Raw genomic sequence first — 16,924 nt, forward strand, 5'->3', positions numbered from 1 at the left:
TGTGATTCTTCAGGCTCTTGAAAGAAGCCTATTTACCAAGAACATGAAGGCAAATGAGAATCCCTGGGACTTTGCCTTTTATCAACTTTTTTTTTTCAGAGCTTCATGAAGCCAGAGGAAAGCTCAGATAATGAATAGTATCAGAGAGTCAAAAATGTCAGTGGAGATGTTGACAGTGGTTTTACCTAATGCGCTGTGATTCTTTTGTCATGGAACTTAGAAGACCAGTTGAGGTCTAAAACACTCCTTAAGCAGATGGAAGTTGAAGGTTTTAAGCTTAGAGAACCTGCAGCATGACCTCCTCTTTTTCCTTCTTTCCCCACGCAGGCATACGCCATGATGCTCTCTCTCTCTGACAAGGACTCCCTTCATTCTGCATCCCATAATTCTCCCAATATGTGGCACAGCATGGCGAGAGCTGCTGCAGAATCCAGCGCCATCCAATCCATCAGTCACGTATGACATTGTGAAGTCTTACCAAGAATGGGACCAAGTCCAAACCAGTAGCATGGCTCTTTCATATTTGACTATTTAAAAGACTGCTGAGCAGAATGCCTTATAAATCTGCAGGGTCACTCATTTAAAGTCTGGTGACCTTAAACTGAATAATTTTAAAAAGAAAGAAACTATTTATTCTCAATATTTTGTTTTGCACAGCAAAGGCAGCTGCTGACTTCTGGAGGATCAATGCGACTTAAAATAAAGAGTTTCAGTGGATTATGTAAACCAGGGCCGGGAAAAAGTGTCTTCCAGTTCACCCGGCTTTGAGAGGCAGGGGCAAAAGGGTTAAGACTGCATTGATACACACATGGGCACTCCTTTAAAGTAGTAACTGAATTGATTTTCTTTTTGTATAAAATAGTTTGACACAGGATTGGGAACAGTTGCTTTTATGTACAAATCTTTTCATTAAAGCTTTATGCATTTTAGCCCTTCAAAGAAAGAAAGAAAATAGTTATATGAAATGCACACTATCCATCATAAATGTAGAAAGAAGTAACAGGGAATATTTTGTTCTCTCCGTAATTCTTTTGCCTTCTCAACTGCATTGTTAAAAAAAAAAAGGAAAAATGAGAAAAAAAAAAGAAAAAAAAAAAAGGAACTATGAGAAACAATACATACGAGGCTTGTGTATATTGTAAACTATGAGTGTTCACTACTCCAAGAGGCTAAATCATCCAGATAATTCCGTGAGAGCACCGCATCCATTGACAGCACCACTAGTTCCAATCATTGTAATGAGGTTCTAATTTTAGACAATCATGTCGCTCTTCTGTTGTGTTGCTTCCTTTCCCCCTTCCCTCTCATTTCTTCTTTGTGTTGTGTGTACCATGTATTTATTTGTTGGCAAACAAATGTTTGTTGATTAAAATAGCACTGTTCCTGTAACAAACAGCACTGCTCCAGTCCCCCACTGCGCTATGATGTAGGCACCCATGTACTTAAAAAGAAGTGAGGTGAACTGATCTGTGTATATGGGAGTGCAAAACAGTGTTTGAAATTTTCTTACATTCCTCTTTTATTTTATTTTTTTCCTTTTAATGAACTAAATAACTAATAGATGCGACTTAGTTTTTTGTTTTGTAATACAGTAAATTGATTCAATTGTATAAACAGTTATAATTTCTTCATGAAAGCATGATTCTTCTGATTAAAAACTGTACCCAATATTTTATGCTGGTTGTCTGCGAGCTTGTGTGATGTTATGTTCATGTTTATCCTATTTGTAAGATGAAGTGTTCCAAATTTATGTTTAAAAAGAAAATAAATAAAGAACGGAAGGCATTCGGTTATTTTTGGGGTTTTTTTGGCCTTTAGTGAGGGACCAGATTTCTTTTTCCTTTTGTTTATAATCTCATTTTGAAATAATCGGCAAGTTGAGGTACTTTCTTTAAATGCTTTGTACAATGTAACTGTTACGCATTTCAGTACATTACTATGGGAGGATCAACTTAAAAAAAAAAAATAAAGGACTACAAAACTGAAGGAATCTTTTTCTTTTTGCTTGTTTTTTTTTTTTTTTATCTGGGTCAGGTCAAACATCTCATTTTTCATCTGCAGTTTGGGGAGCGAAGAGCCATGCCTGTGTGTCCACAGCGCTGAGTAACCATGGCAGGGGGTACAGCAGCTTGAATCACAGAATCATAGAATGGCCTGGGTTGAAGAGGACCACAATGCTCATCTCGTTTCAACCCCCTGCCATGTGCAGGGTCGCCAACCAGCACACCAGGCTGCCCAGAGCCACATCCAGCCTGGCCTTGAATGCCTCCAGGGATGGGGCATCCATAGCCTCCTTGGGCAACCTGTTCAGTGCGTCACCACCCTCTGGGTGAAAAACTTCCTCCTAATATCCAACTTAAACCTCCCCTGCCTCAGTTTAAGACCATTCCCCCTTCTTCAAGCTAAACAAGCCCAGTTCCCTCAACTTTCCTTCATAAGGGAGGTGCTCCAGCCCTCTGATCATCTTAGTGGTAAGATGATCTCTGATCTCTGATCATCTTAGCTTGGTCTTGGTCTGGACATTTCAGTCTCAACCCCAAATCTCAGTACACTTCTGGAGGGCTCAAAGGGGATAGTGAGGATGTCCCTCCCCACCACCCCCCAGACTTGCCCTTTGCAGCTGCAGCACGTGGCTGTCCTTCATGTTTAAATGTCTCGTGTCATTTTTTTTGCAATAGAACCAAGGGTTGCTGTCACCAGATGGAAGGAAGCTGGCATAAGCCTGTTCACGTTGTCCCAGTGTAGTAGTAACCGCATGCAAAAAACCAGCACCGTTCAGTGGGAAAGGAACACTGAGGGGCTATGATTTGTGGGAAGTTTGGTTAAATTTGGCACCAGTGAAGCGAAAAGTACTTCCAAAAGCAGAGACCTTTAGTCCAGCGCGAAGGCATGGGAAGGTCCTGCTGGCCAGAGACCCCCCCGAGCAGCACAACTGCATTTGCAGGCACTAAGTTGCATTTTGAGACACCAACATGTCGTTCTTCCCTTCTGGTCTCACTTACTTGATTATCACCAGGCAGCAACATGGGCATTGTCATGGCTGAACACAGCAAGGACAGGCACAGACTGCCTTTGGTGGCCTTGCCAGCTCCCAAGCATCGAGCACATGTCAGTGGCAAGCTGGGACCTACAGGCCTGTGATTTTCATCTAAACCACACCTGGAAAAGAAGGAAAAATAAATTAAAAAAAAGCCAGCTTTCATGTTCTTGTCCTCACTTCACTGCCTTGAGCCAATGGTCAGGTACGTGCAGATAATTGCATAAATAGCCCATTATTTTTCATGTAGTTAAAGTCACCGTGGAACTTGGTTTTAAGTTTCTGCCAAATAAAGGGAACAAATAGATTAATCAGTCAAGTTTTATCTGCAAACAACTTTCCAGATCGTTTTCTCCTTTAATTTGATGCAGTGACAGCTCTTATCAGCTCTGCCCTCACCTGACCTAGATGAAAGGGGTTTTTTGGAAGGTGGGGATGGGGTGGGGCAGCTTTCCCTGGGCTTCGTGTTCTGGGTTACTTAGCACCCTCCCATCATATAACTGTCAAGGAAAGGCCTTGTTTAGCTGAGTTGCAGGGCTATTTTAACCTATGAATGCCTGGGTCTGCTGACCCTTGTGGAGGATCCCCATGTATGGGGAGGGTCTGTGTATGGGATGGGGTAGGCAGAGGAGGAAGACAACATGCTGAGCTTGGAACCATGTCGAGAAGGGCCACTCAGGCCAGTTAAAACATAGGGATTTCAAAGAAGAGGAAGAAAATCCACGACTTTGATCATCTTGATGTATGACTGTTATTCACCTAGGCTTACTTGTGGAGGACTTTTTTTCTTCTTAATTTATTACTATCCCTGCAGGGCAGTAAAAAATATTTTGTAATATACCAAGAAACAAATGAGTTTGTAGTATGGAAAACAGTAGTGTAAGCCTGTCTTGCAGTCCTCTAGTGCTGGTGAGATACTTTGAAATGAAAATACAAAGCTTGGAACAAAGGGAGACAGATTTATCTGTAGGGGTCCTTCAACTTCATTTAGGTACCTTACCATGACCTTGACTTTCATTGCCTTTTCTCAACAGCATTGTTATTTACAGAGAGGAGCAACTGAAAAGCAAGCCAAGATTTCATTAGCTACCTCATCTCTCACATAACTGAAGAAAATTGGGCAGTTTTGTTGTTTGTCATAACATCCCTAAACCTCCCCATGTAGATAGGAACAAATACACTTGTCCACACGCACAGCTTGCTAAGCGAGGACCCCATTTCTGGCTTTTTGTTGCGGTGATTTTTTTTTTCTTTTAAGAAAAGAGTTATTTGAGGAGCAGTTTAACGAAAAAATCCCTTCAGCTTGTTTCAGCATCATCCTACTGTTCAACCCACTGTAGTAGTTTTCCATAAGTCAACAAATCGTTCCCATGTGATACAGCAGACTCACTGCAGGATGGAGCAGCATATTAGCACCTCAGTTTCTATCTACAGAATATAACAAAGCACCAGCATGACAAGATGATTAATCAATAGCTCACCCTGGCCCAGACCCTCGCTAGCACACAAGTCCGAGCCGCTGCTCCTGTGTCAGCCCCGCTGCCTCACTGCGTTAACAGCCGCGCTTGCGGCATAATGGGAGGGGAAGTTATTATAAAACCATTTGAGAGGCTGCTTTAGCTCAGAGGTTCAGTTTGGCCGGTTGCTGCGTTCATGTCTTGAACTTTAAAACTTTCTGTCAGTTCCCCCTTTCTCAGGCACACGCAGGATCTCTGTGAGCTCCTGGATCCCTTCCCCGCACCGCGCTGCCTTCCAGCCGCATTAAGTCTCATTTGTGGTTTTGCTGGTCAGTCACGGAGCGGAGCAGAAAAGCTACTTGAGTTTAAAGATGCTTCCAGTAATGATTTAAACAAAACATATCCATCGAGCACCAAACAGAAGATCCTTTCTCCATGTCAAAGACCACGTACCTTGCCAGCATTCCAGTTATAAGAAAAATGTATTCTGAATCCTGGCCAAAACCATCCTCTTCCCATCCCATTGAAAGTCTGTGTAAGTTTTATGAGTATACCTAGTATGTGGCTTCCACTAGTCCTATTAATTCATCTTTTGTTTCGATATAGAAAATGGTGCCAACATTAGGAAATGCTCAGCTTTACAGTTCAGATTCACTTAACGAAGGCTGGGGAGCGGGATAAGGGGAGAACAAGAAACAAAGCCTAAAAAATAATACTATATTCCTTTTTTCTTTTCCTTCACTCCTCCCCAGCTTAGATTCATTTGTTATTAGAGGAACACATTTTTCAGCATAGTTTACTATTTTTCCAGAATTGAGATTTTCATCAGAATAACATTTAAATAAACCCTGAGATGAGGCCCTGCTGCCAGGAACACACAGCACTGGAGCCTACATCCCAGATCTGCTGACTGGCTTTTTTTGGGACCAGCTGCCCCTGAGGACTACCACGAGCCACACGGAGCTCTGTGCCATGGCATCCCGCAAGCAGAGGCTCCTTTTAATTTGATGCGGGGTGACAGTGTGACAGCTGAGGCTGTTTGCATCTATAAATCCACTCTGGGAAGTTTTTAGAACCTCTTATTGTGAAAGGTGCTGTGGAAATATAAAAGCACTGCAGCAATCGGCTGAGCCGGAGCTGTAGCAGTATCTGCCCTGCCTGCTTGACTGGAGGGTCTGCAAGAAGGCACCTTCAGAAAGGATCCTCCTTTTTCCAGCTTTATTTGAATACTAATTAATTCCAGAAAGGCTAAAGAAATGTGATGAAATGCTACACTGCTAAGGAGAAGTTTTGCCTGAGAGTCTGGAAGCCGGGCTCCCCTCACAGGAGGGTCTGGTGGGAGAAAGGGGTTAGTGGTCATTTTGATGCTAAATTATCAGTAATTAAGAAGTTGATTTTTCTGAGATTGAAGAAAATTTTAAACAGCTGCTTTTTTCAAGCCCTTCTTCCTCATTTTCATCAGCATGCGCTAAGGCAATCTGGGAAATATATTTCAATGTGCATTATGCTATGTCAAGACCTCAGCATCTGTACCTTGGGGCAGATACGTGTGAGATAGCAGAGGGTGGATTTGCCAGCACGCACATGTGGAAATGTTCAATTTGTAATATGATTATAGCCCCCAAACAAAGCCCGCTTGATACCTGTGGCATATTTGTTTCATGGTAAGTGCAGAAAATTCTCAAAATCGTGTCGTGTTTCGCATCCCCAGCCAACTCAAACTGTAGAAGTAGCACTTTAATTCCTGGGGAGTCTCTTTAAACAGGCATATGTCAGGCCCAATTAGGGTCTGGGCAGCCCCACGCTAATTAGGCTGAGGCCCACAGCAGCAGGACGTGGTCACTCAGCAGCACGGCCCCAGCCCAGGCCTGTGCTGGGGTTCTGTTCCACCATGGTGCTCCTCAGGGCTGCTGCATGGGAAGCCATGCTCCAAAAGCACCTGGAAGAGGTTAAGTGGAGTGAAAACTTTTACTAACAGTGGATGAAAAAGCTGAGGGTGGTAAGCCACCAGATCGCCGTGTGGTCCTGCATCCAAAGAAGCCTTCAAACACCTGTGGGAGGATTTGGGGCTGGGCCCTGTGGCCCCTGCCTGCCATATCTGTGTCTCCTCGGGAGCATGAGCCTGGCCCGGTGACACCCAGGTGTGAGCACAGCCTGAAGGACAGCCAAACATGTGAAACATGACATGGTTTTGAGAATTTTCTGCCCTTCATTTGATTTCAGTGTCCAAGACGTGTTGTCTTGTCTGCTCAGTAGGCTGCCAAAAAATAGGGTAACTGCTCTTATTGCAGCTCGAGTGCTAAGGCACTCAGAAAAAAAAAGGTGAGAGCTGAAATGTGGAGATGGATTGAAGCATACCGAGGCTTTAAACCCAGAATTTCAGCAAGATTTGTGTTGGAATCCCAAGCAGTGGGCTCCATTTCAGATCCCTATGAACAACAAACATGAAACATTGGAGGGCAGAGGCTCAGAGTCTGCATTTAAAAATGATTCTTCCGAATTATGGAGCCATGTGCTTCATTGCACCCGAAACTCTCTCCTGCTTCCATCAGGCCTGTTAATCACCCACCTGCTGTATCTTCTCAATAATGTGTCTGTAGGCTGAGCACGGTCGGGGATCTTTTTGAGCCTCCATTCTCTCCTGGCTGATGCTGATTGGACAAACAGTGGCTGGGTTCTTCCCAAACATCCCCGCAGCCCCCAGGAGAACACAGTGTGCCTATATACTGGATAAAAGCAAAATATTCAAAAGAAAACATTGAAGATGTGCCTGTAATATCCATCAACTTGCTCACACCTTAAAGGAGGGTCTTTGCAACCCTAGGAGCAACCTGAAGTCCCTGTGCTACATAACAGCACGATGCACAGCCATGCTTGCCCTTTCTCAGCAGGGGACTCCCAAAGATGTGAAGTCTATTTGGCTGCAATCACAACTGTGCAGTAAAAACTTCATCCGAAGGGTCCCCAGAACCTCTGCTCAGTGCAACCACAAGCCACAAAACCCTTTGCAATTCACTCTAACAAAGTAAAGACCTTTATTACTTTTAGAGTTGATTCCCTGGTACTCTTTTTGGAAGCTGTTATGCTAGTTTTATTACTTAAGAGCTATTAAAACCTTAACCACTGCACAGAGCAGCTTGCTCCAGCTTTACACTCATCCATAAAAACCTTGAATGGGAGATCAAGAGCTAGCTTTTGGAGCTGACACCTTGTCAGCTGAAGAATGCCAGAATCAGGTCAGAATTTGTCCCTGTCCCAGCCCAGTGTACAGACCAGGGTGAGAAGCTGAAGTGAAGGAGCAGGACTGGTAACTGGATTTTTGCCATGCTTTCCTTCATTACTTGTAAGGAAGGACAAATGGAAAGTTATGGTGACCTCTCCTTCCCCCTGGAGCCAATTGTAAGCCAAGCACTGCTTGTGCCACCCTCTGTTAGCTTAGCAAGGAGCAATGCTGGAAGGAACTTTGCTGCAAGAATGAGGAGAGCAGGAGCAGAGACTGGGGTACATCCAAATACTGACACCAATGTAAAACAACAAAAAATCTTACTCAGTCTAAAATGTGGCGTGATGCTAGGAGAGAAGAAACGTGCTTAAGTTATCCTCAGGATGGCACAGCAGTGTTGGAATGGCTCAGCCACCCTCTGAGGCATGAGTACGAAACCAAAGCAACCTGACATGGTGTAATGGAACTGGTATGGGCCAAAAGTATCTATAAGGGAACTCCTTATATCAGTCTTTCTGTTGCTCAGATACTGGTGGTGTGTGTAATACAGAAGCTAGCTCAAAGCCTCTCATTATTTTCACTTTTTATTATAGAGTCCAAAAATCTGGCTTTCTCAGCTCGCCGTTGGTTCCAAAACATAACTTCCTTCTCCTCCACTCTGCCACTGAATTTTTAATATTTCCTCTTTGGAAAATGTCAGAAGCCTCAGCAGGGTGTTGGTTTCTGCTATAGCACAGCTCTGTTGGGGTTGAAAGAGGCTGGGGGCAGCACTTTGCCATTGGAAAATACACTCTACCCTCTTTCCCCATGGTAAAAAAAAGGAAAAAAAATCTCCCAAACCTGAAGGATCGGCCTCACAAATGATCCATTTATAATGTTTCTTCGTTTCAGCTGAAACAATGATCCTGGTACATTTTCTTTTAAACTTTTTCTCCCAGTCAGAGTGGCCACCTACTTTGTTGTCCAAATTTCTCGTGCAGCTCGAATCCTACAATGCATAATCTCAGTAGGGTTATCAGTTATGTCATGCATTATAAAGCCTCCAATCAGCGTAGTGGGAAACAACATTTTCATTTAATACCAGGAGAAACAGTGGAAGTCAGCGATTGATACCAACACAATGATGGGAAAAAGTGTCCAGAGGTGCTACTCACATAATCTCACTTTACAACATCTTGAAAATTCAATAGAAAGGACTTTGCTAACAATACCAGAATGACATACCACTGATTATTGTTCCTAAAGCTCTTAACAATAAGAAAGCTCTCTAAATATATCTCAACAAAAAAACATATAACAGTTTGTTTCTTCTCCCTCTTTTTTTTTTTTTTTTCACAAAGCACATAGTATTAGTCAACAATTGCTCTGTGGTGTAAACCCATAAAGGCTGTTGGCTGGTAATGTTCTGGGAAATGAGCTCTTGAAAGATCCTTTTTTTTCTTTTTTAAACATGCCTAACAATTGTATCTTGAAACAATCCTGGAAGCACAAGTATCTGCAAGCTGCAAGGACCCACTCTAACTTATTTTCTTAAGGCTGAGGAAAGAACCAGCTACTCACGCATTTTCTTCGCACACTTCAGAATTCAGACGTGAGAAGTAATGTTTAGCTCGGAGCAGAAATGAAAACCTTTTTAAGCACCAAGTGTTTCTTGTTAAGCCCCCGGTCTCTGCAGAGTTGGGTGAGTTATCCAAATGACACGTGAGCGCTTTTCTGCTTAATCTCAGCAGCCAGAGCCCTCAGTTTAACACGACTTAAAGAAAGGGTTAAAATGCAATTAAGCATACATTAAATACGCCAGGACATTTCCCTAGGAGGTGAAGTTGAAACAGGCATCTTTACTGCTAAAACCACACTTCAGAGGCTGAGCTAGCAACCACTTAGTAGTCAGTGTCTGCTGCAGAAGGGCCCTAAAATAATTCATTGCTCAGCACCTTCCAAAAGCAGCCCCTGCCTCTGGGGCCACTGCTGCTAATACAGAAGCACACATGAAGCCACATACAGCAATAAATCACTTACTTGCCTTGCAGCATCAGGCCTGCAGCAACATTTCATTGCGACGTTACTACATGCCGGTTTTGGTGCGTATGGCCATCCCAAAAGTGGCTGATAAAGATTAAATAATAATTTAAATTCCTTCGATAGTGTTTACATTTAAGAAAGCAAACCCAACACTTATGTCGCGCAAATCTCAGCTGCAGTTATAGCATTTATGGCATTAAACGGCCAACGAAAGGTCTTTAAAAATCATTAACTGAGGTAAACATTGAATCACGTTACAGAGTCAACAACAGAGGGTTTTTCTGAAGGAAATAAACGTGTCGCACTCGAGGATATCGAGTGAAATATTCACTGGATTCTCTTTTATTACGGGTTCTTAATCTCTCTGTTTATTATTGAAGTGGTTAATAAGCAATTCCTAAAGCAGATCCAGAAGGTGTGTGTAGCAGCCTGCCTGTCAGCCCACACCATCATCCACCCATGTTCGGCAATCCCAACTCCATTTCACCTTAAGCACATATTGGGACCATTATTCTTGTTCTCTGGACATAGATGTTGGTTGTACAGATTCAGTTAAGATCTGTTTGCTGTGGATACATATAAACAGCATTTCCTGGCTACAAGATATATCTGAAGGAAGAACTTCTGCAAACACTGCAGGATGATCCAATGGATGGGGTGAGAAATATGAAAAGCTGCTTGGCACTGCTTTCCCTGCAGCATCATCTGCAGTGCTTGTTGTTGCTCTTCAATAACCCCAAATTTATTTAAAGAGGTAGACTCAATATATACCTCACTTGGAGACTTTTTCCTCTTCCCAGTAAACATTATAGAAGTCTTTCAAAGCACCTTCTGGTACATATTTTTGGCGCCTGGTATTGAATAGACCATCAGATCTCCACCAGTTGAATGTATCTACAATAACTTAAACCCTCTGGATTAAGCAAGATCTTGTTTTCTCATCCTTTCTCTACTACGTAAGCACAGTCCTAATTAGGGGTCCTCCTCCATAAAGTACTCTGAGTGATGTAACAGCTGAATTAGGGGCTGACTCTCCCAAAGGCAGGATTGGAAATACTCCTGGACTTGACATGGTTTCAAACACGGCTTTGCACGTTCTGCAATTTTTCACTCCTCTCTGATTTTATAGACTTACACTTGCACAGTTTGGGAGACACCATTCACTGCTCACCCGACAGACGGCAGCAGCTACAGAGGCTGTGAGTAACTCTGGGAATAGGGAGATGCTTTCAAATTAGCCCTGGTTAAAGTGCTCATGCCCGAGTACATGCAGTGCTGTAACAGCAGGCAGGTGCATGGCAGAGCTTCTGATGGTGGTGTTTGGTTTTGAACTCAAGTAATAGGAAGCTGCTTGAATCGCTGGAGCCAAAGCATCTCTGCAGTGGGCAGGCAAATGCAAAATGAGCTGTATCAGTGTTTCATCACTTCGCTATTTTTAATTTTTTTCATTTTTTTTTAAATTCCTACCAAAAAGTTCTACCTTGACAGGACTGGACAGCAGGGCTGATGCTGCCAAATGCTCCTCAATAGGAACCGTGTGCTTTGAGGCTGTGGGGCAAACCACCCCATCTCCTTTACAAATCCCCCAGCCGTATGCATCTTCTCTATGCCATACCAACCATCAGGGCTCCCAAATTCTCACCCTGGAGCAAAAAATGTCTCCACCAACAGGAGAGCAGCCACCTGCCTGGCAGGAGGACAAGGAGCCCTGCCCGGCCCCTTTGGGGATGGTTGGGGCTGGCACGGTGTTTGGCTGGGCACCCTGCCCCAGAACTGCACTGCAGCCCCACAGCCTCTCTGACATGCCTGCAAAAATATGTTCCCCGCTGACCGCATGAACAAACACGCGCTTCGTGAGCTACATGATTCATATGTGATCTGAGGTCTAGGGGCAGAGTTTTCTGCATTTATTTATTTATTTTTTAATGCTATCTGGCATGTTTGAAAGTACTGTCCAGGAACACAAAGCCTTTATGTAAAAGATTTTCCATTACTTCTTATTTGTGCGTCTTCTTCTCAGAGCTCACCACAGTCCTTACGGTAAAACTGGCATCAGCTTGTTGAAAACAACAGAGGCTTTGGCTGCTGCCACGAATGCTGCAATTCTCGTGAGAGCCCAGAAATGTGCCCCATGGGGATGGAGAAGGGTGAAGGACCCTTCCTCCCAGAGCCCTGCTTGTAAGCACAGCATTTCTTGTCTGTATCGACGTATCTAACGTGAGAAATAAAGTGTGGAAAACTTCTTTCAGCTGCATTTCATGGGCAGGCTCTTTGATCATTTGATGTCTGAGTTTTATTCGGCACACAAGAAAATGGACAAGTTAGGTACGAGCTAGCTGCTGCTAAATGGCTGTCGACGTTGCCAGCAGTCATTAGGCAGCATTTGGCTTTGACCAGGAATACTATAAACTGGGAGCAAACCCTTCTATCTCCTGCACTGGGGCAGTATTTCACAGCTGCTGCCCCGATGTGCTGCTCCACAGCTAAACCTCAGAGCAAACTGGGTCTGCAAACAGGTAGCGAGGCGTTAGTGAACTGTGCCTTGCATGTCTGATTGCAGTTTGGTTTACAGACAGCGGTACAAGGAGGGAATCCTGTGACAGATTTCTCTTAACGTTGTCTGTGGTTTATTTTTCTTTGCAGAGAAGTGCAGCGCCTTCCCAGCCCTAATTGCCGGCTGCTCTCTCGTGGCTGTTTGGGGGAACTGCTGGCGTTCCCTCCTGCAGGTCAGAAGTGGCTTTTTTCAAAACAAATTACAGTAAAGAGCCAGTTGCCAACTGGAAGTGACCCTGGGCAATTACACATTCTCCAGTAAGAGGATTTCCAACTGTTTTCAGGGCTCTTTACAGCCGAGTACACAAGCTCTGGGCTACCGCAGCTCCTTGTTGGCTGGTACTGGGGAACACATTCATTTTTTTGCCTATCCACTGCCTGTTTGAGAAGCCAAGAAACAGGCAGGAGCTGAGGCACTTCTGCCTGCTCTCCTTGCTGGGCAGACAGCAGCAGTGATGTACTCGTGATGCTCCCAGGCATTGGCAGCAAGTTTTGCTTAATTAGCTGGTAGTGACCATCCCAATTTGGAAATCCTGCCTTGCGATTTTTTTCAATTACACCAAGTATAAGAAACAGAGCATGCATTCGTACGTGGAGCATTATACACGAGCCAGACCTGAGCAGTGCAGAAAGGCTGTCTTGATTCATTGCACTCATATGATTTTGGCTGCAGTAAATTCACTCTCCTGCTACAGCATGCAATTTGAGGGTTTATTGAATACTGGCACAAACAGAAGGAATCATCAAAGTCTAGATAATTGCAGGCTTTTTTTCCTTCCACTGTCATTGCTTTACCAGCTATTGTCTCACTGTTTGGGAAAGCACGGCCAAATACCTCTCATAAGAAATAAAATATTAAACAAGTAAATTTTATTCCTTCTTCTATTTCTTTTCCTTGTGGTAGGACTTACTCTTATGTGCCGTCCTTTACAGCCTCCAGGAAGTTTTTGGTTTCTTCTCCTATTTCAGTATTCCTTTCTTCATCTTTGCCTCTGAAAAACGTTATACAGGATCTGGTCCTTCTTTTTTTATTTTTTTATTATTATTTTTTTTTTGTTAGCACCAAAACTCTTGGCCCCTTTAAGTTACAGACAGAAATCTAACACCTCTTCTTCAGCAGAAGGAGTTTGCTTTTTATGACCATCATAGCGGCCTGTGAAATCACTGGAAAAGCTTTCGGCTCACCCCAGCGAGCAGCAGGCTGACAGACAGGAGAGCGCCTTCTCTCTCAGCCTTCGCCTACCATTTGTCTTCCCTGCAATCCCCACACTTCAGTTCCCCTCAAAATCACTGGGAGATCATTGGCCATTTCAGAAAAGACAACTGCTCCATCAGAGTGGAAATCTGAGCTTGCACATATGTTTGAAGTTAGGGTCTTCTTCCCAGAAATGCTTTGTGAAGCTCTTCTCCAGGCAACCCTTTTCCAGTAAGATAGTGTCTCCCTGCCTGATATTTTGCTTAGTCTCATTTTCTTTTATCTTCCTTGTCGAACTTAAATGTCGCCATTCACTGTTAGCAGATGTGGTTTGGGATTCCTACATTCTTTTATGCCTTTATTTCAGAGCTTTCATCACAGCTTCTCTTTCAGCTAGGTGAATCAAAGGCCTTTCCATAGTCCAGTCAATGCAAGCTATACATGATGGCTTGTTTTATTTGGCAATCTTCTCCAGTATGTGATTCATTGTCTGCAGGTGATTCATAGTTAGGAAATTACTTCTGAACTCTGCCAGTGCTTGTGGTTGATTAAAGTTCAGAAGTCCCTGTAGTCTGTTCACCAGTGCTTTTTTGTCAACTCAAATATTTGTGTGCAGTAAAGAACAGTAAAAGTGGATGTGCTATTGACATGAGCAATTTACTTGAATGCTTGCATCTTTAGAAAGTTCTACCAGAATCTCTAGAACTGGCATGAAACTGTTTCACAATGTCTGACTAAATGAATCACGTTTTACAAATAAATATCTGTCAAATTGTTCAATTACTTGAGATCCAGTCATTAAGCAATAAAATAAAGCAGTAAATAGGAGACATCTGCTGCAAAGTGCTACAGAAACATAAGGATCTTTCTCAAGTTACCTTCTTTGCATTTCGGTATAATGATTCACCAAAAATGTCTTACCCAAGGCAATCAAATGTCAGAAAATTGTCCCCCCCAAAACAATATAGGCATAGGTTGGTATCTTACCCAAAGCAAATAGAGCTGAACGTCTTGGTGGAGCCTACCTAGGAACAAAGATGGCTGCACTGATCCGTCAGCGTGCTGCAGCGGTATTGGGTGAGATCAGATGATAGTTTGGATTGCTGAAACCTGAAAAGAAAAATAATACTGGAAGTCACTGCTTCTGATCTTGAATTAATTTTTTAAAGATGTAAATGCTCCCCTTCCTTTGAAAGATAATATTTCCCATAACGGCCTAGAGAGAACCCAACCTCCTCTGCAGAAGACTGCTGTGCTTTACATCAGAGGTGCTCGTAGCAATAACATTAATATTCAGGGCATGAATGGTTGAAGAGTTTAAACACGGAGTCTCTGAAGACTGCCAGGTCAAATCCACTGCAGCAGTAACTAAATACTGAAGTTTGGTAACTCTTAGACAGCTGCTGCCAGACCAAAGGGGATAACAGCTTGTTCCCATCGGGCACATCTCTGTGTCAGGACTGCCTCTTTCCCCAGAAAGACAATGGGTGTTTTTGGCAGCACCAGCCTTCAGTGATGATGCAGAAATTATTTTTTCCAAGAATACAAATTAATTGAAATATTTTTTGGAAATGCACCCAGATAACAGGAAAATTAAAGAACTGCAGCCCTTTCCATTGGCTTTCAGGAAGCTCAAACTCATTGCTTCATCTGGAGTATCACTTTGCAGGGCACTGCTTGATTCATGTTTCTTTGAAAAAGAAAATATTTTCTAAACTTATCTTGATAGTTACAGAATTTCCTGTCAAAGATACATTTTTCCTGCCAAAAGATTCCTACCATGTTGAAGAAATACTTCAAAAAACTGTAACAATGGAATGGTGCTTGCATATTTTACTTGTAACGGAGCATACTACAAATATAAGTGGAAAGAATGGTCAAGTATCCAAATCTGCATTATCACAGAAGTATCGGTTTCTTTCAGAGCTCTATGAGTACAGCATTTCAGCTCCAGCTCCATCTAGTTAATGGCTCCTAGTAAATGGTTAAAATTGGAACTGCACAAATTAAAGCAAGGCAATGAAAATGTTTCTTTGTATATGTCAAAATTCTTTTCTAAACAGAATTGTTGTTACTTCTCCATGCTTCAGGTTGGGACAGTTTTTCTGCACGTACCACCATTCAGATATAAAAATGTATTCAGCGATCTTAGTTATTTTCCACATTCCTCACAGACCTCTCTCTGAAAAGATAGTAATGTTCTCACATAGGTGATGTTTTCCAAAAGCTATCAGCTCTTTTCCATTGGTTGCCATTTGTGTTTTCAACTCTTGCTGGCTCAGCAAAACTTCAGCTTGCAGTGCGTGCTGAGATATGACTTCTTTTATAAAAACTCCTCAAAAAACAACAACAACAAACTCTTTTTTTTCCGTCTTTTTTCTTTCTTTCTTTTAAACACAGTGCTCAACATTGAATTCCTGCTTCATTTTGCCAAAGGTATTTGGCTTGGTCACTCAGCCACTCTGATAGCTGAGATATCAGCAAACTTCGCCTTTCTGCAACATGTGCTTTTTATTTCAGGCTATGCAAAAACTATGTCATGACACCAGGGAAAATATATCCTCCCACGTCCTGGGAAAAAAAGGATGGTAGTTGATTCAAATTGGTATCCACTCTTCCGTGACATCAAGTGCGTACACATCTAGCTGATAAACATATTTGTCTCTATGGCTCAGACACCAAAAGAAGCATGAAATCACCATGAGCAGTAGATGGACCTCCACAAGGAGCCATACCTCCGGCTCATTGACTTTATTACTAGGTGTTTTTTTTGTTTGTTTGTTTGTTTTAATTAACCCAGAAATGTCCAAAACAACAAATGTGATTTTAAGTAGGACTCAAAAGACAAAGCACGTGCACCAATAAAACAAATGTGGCTTTGCCTTTATTTCTCTGAAATAGAGTTCCTGTAAAACTCCAGTCTAACTAGTTATAATGTAGGGATGTAGCCTCATCACACGCTGGGGAGAGAGATGAGGTGGAAAGATGATTTTCTGAAACAAAACCGCATGATTGCACGTCATGGTCAATTACATGCAATAGGAGAGTTAGACTGCACATGCAGACCAACACCACCAATGTTCACGTGTGTCCCAGCTGCTGGCTTTCCAAAGGCAGTGATGGCAACTGCAGGAGGAAATGACCGCTCCCACTGGCACACTTCTAGGACACATCAAATAAGCTTATAACATTGAGCCCAACCCACTAGAGTGGTGGGACCCCTTCTTGAGAGCCTGGAGAGGCTCCTTCGAAACAACAGCTCTTCAGAATCATTTACAAATGCTGCCCCATCTGTAAACACAAGAAACATCCCTAATATAAACAGCGTTGCTCGCTCTGCAAGTGAGAGGAGAAATGAACAGGAAGCAGTGCACTAGATGGAGGAATAAATCAATGACAGACTTTTATGAAACAAGACATCTTGGTCCTTATGCATA

General features: G+C 42.9%; 1 protein-coding gene across 19 annotated transcripts in view; it reads left to right on the plus strand.

Annotated features, from left to right (window-relative positions):
• Positions 1-1,986, plus strand: part of MECOM (MDS1 and EVI1 complex locus) — a 322,351-nt gene extending 320,365 nt beyond the window's left edge. For all 19 annotated transcript variants that reach the window (XM_040706082.2, XM_025153589.3, XM_040706084.2 and 16 more), the window contains one exon: positions 328-1,986. In XM_040706082.2, the coding sequence (XP_040562016.1) occupies positions 328-462 (135 nt within the window). In that variant the 3' untranslated portion in view covers positions 463-1,986. The remainder of the gene's footprint in view (positions 1-327) is intronic.
• Positions 1,987-16,924: the final 14,938 nt, after the last annotated feature.

This window comes from Gallus gallus, chromosome 9 (assembly GCF_016699485.2).
Source record: "Gallus gallus isolate bGalGal1 chromosome 9, bGalGal1.mat.broiler.GRCg7b, whole genome shotgun sequence".
NCBI classification, from domain to species: Eukaryota; Metazoa; Chordata; class Aves; order Galliformes; family Phasianidae; genus Gallus; species Gallus gallus.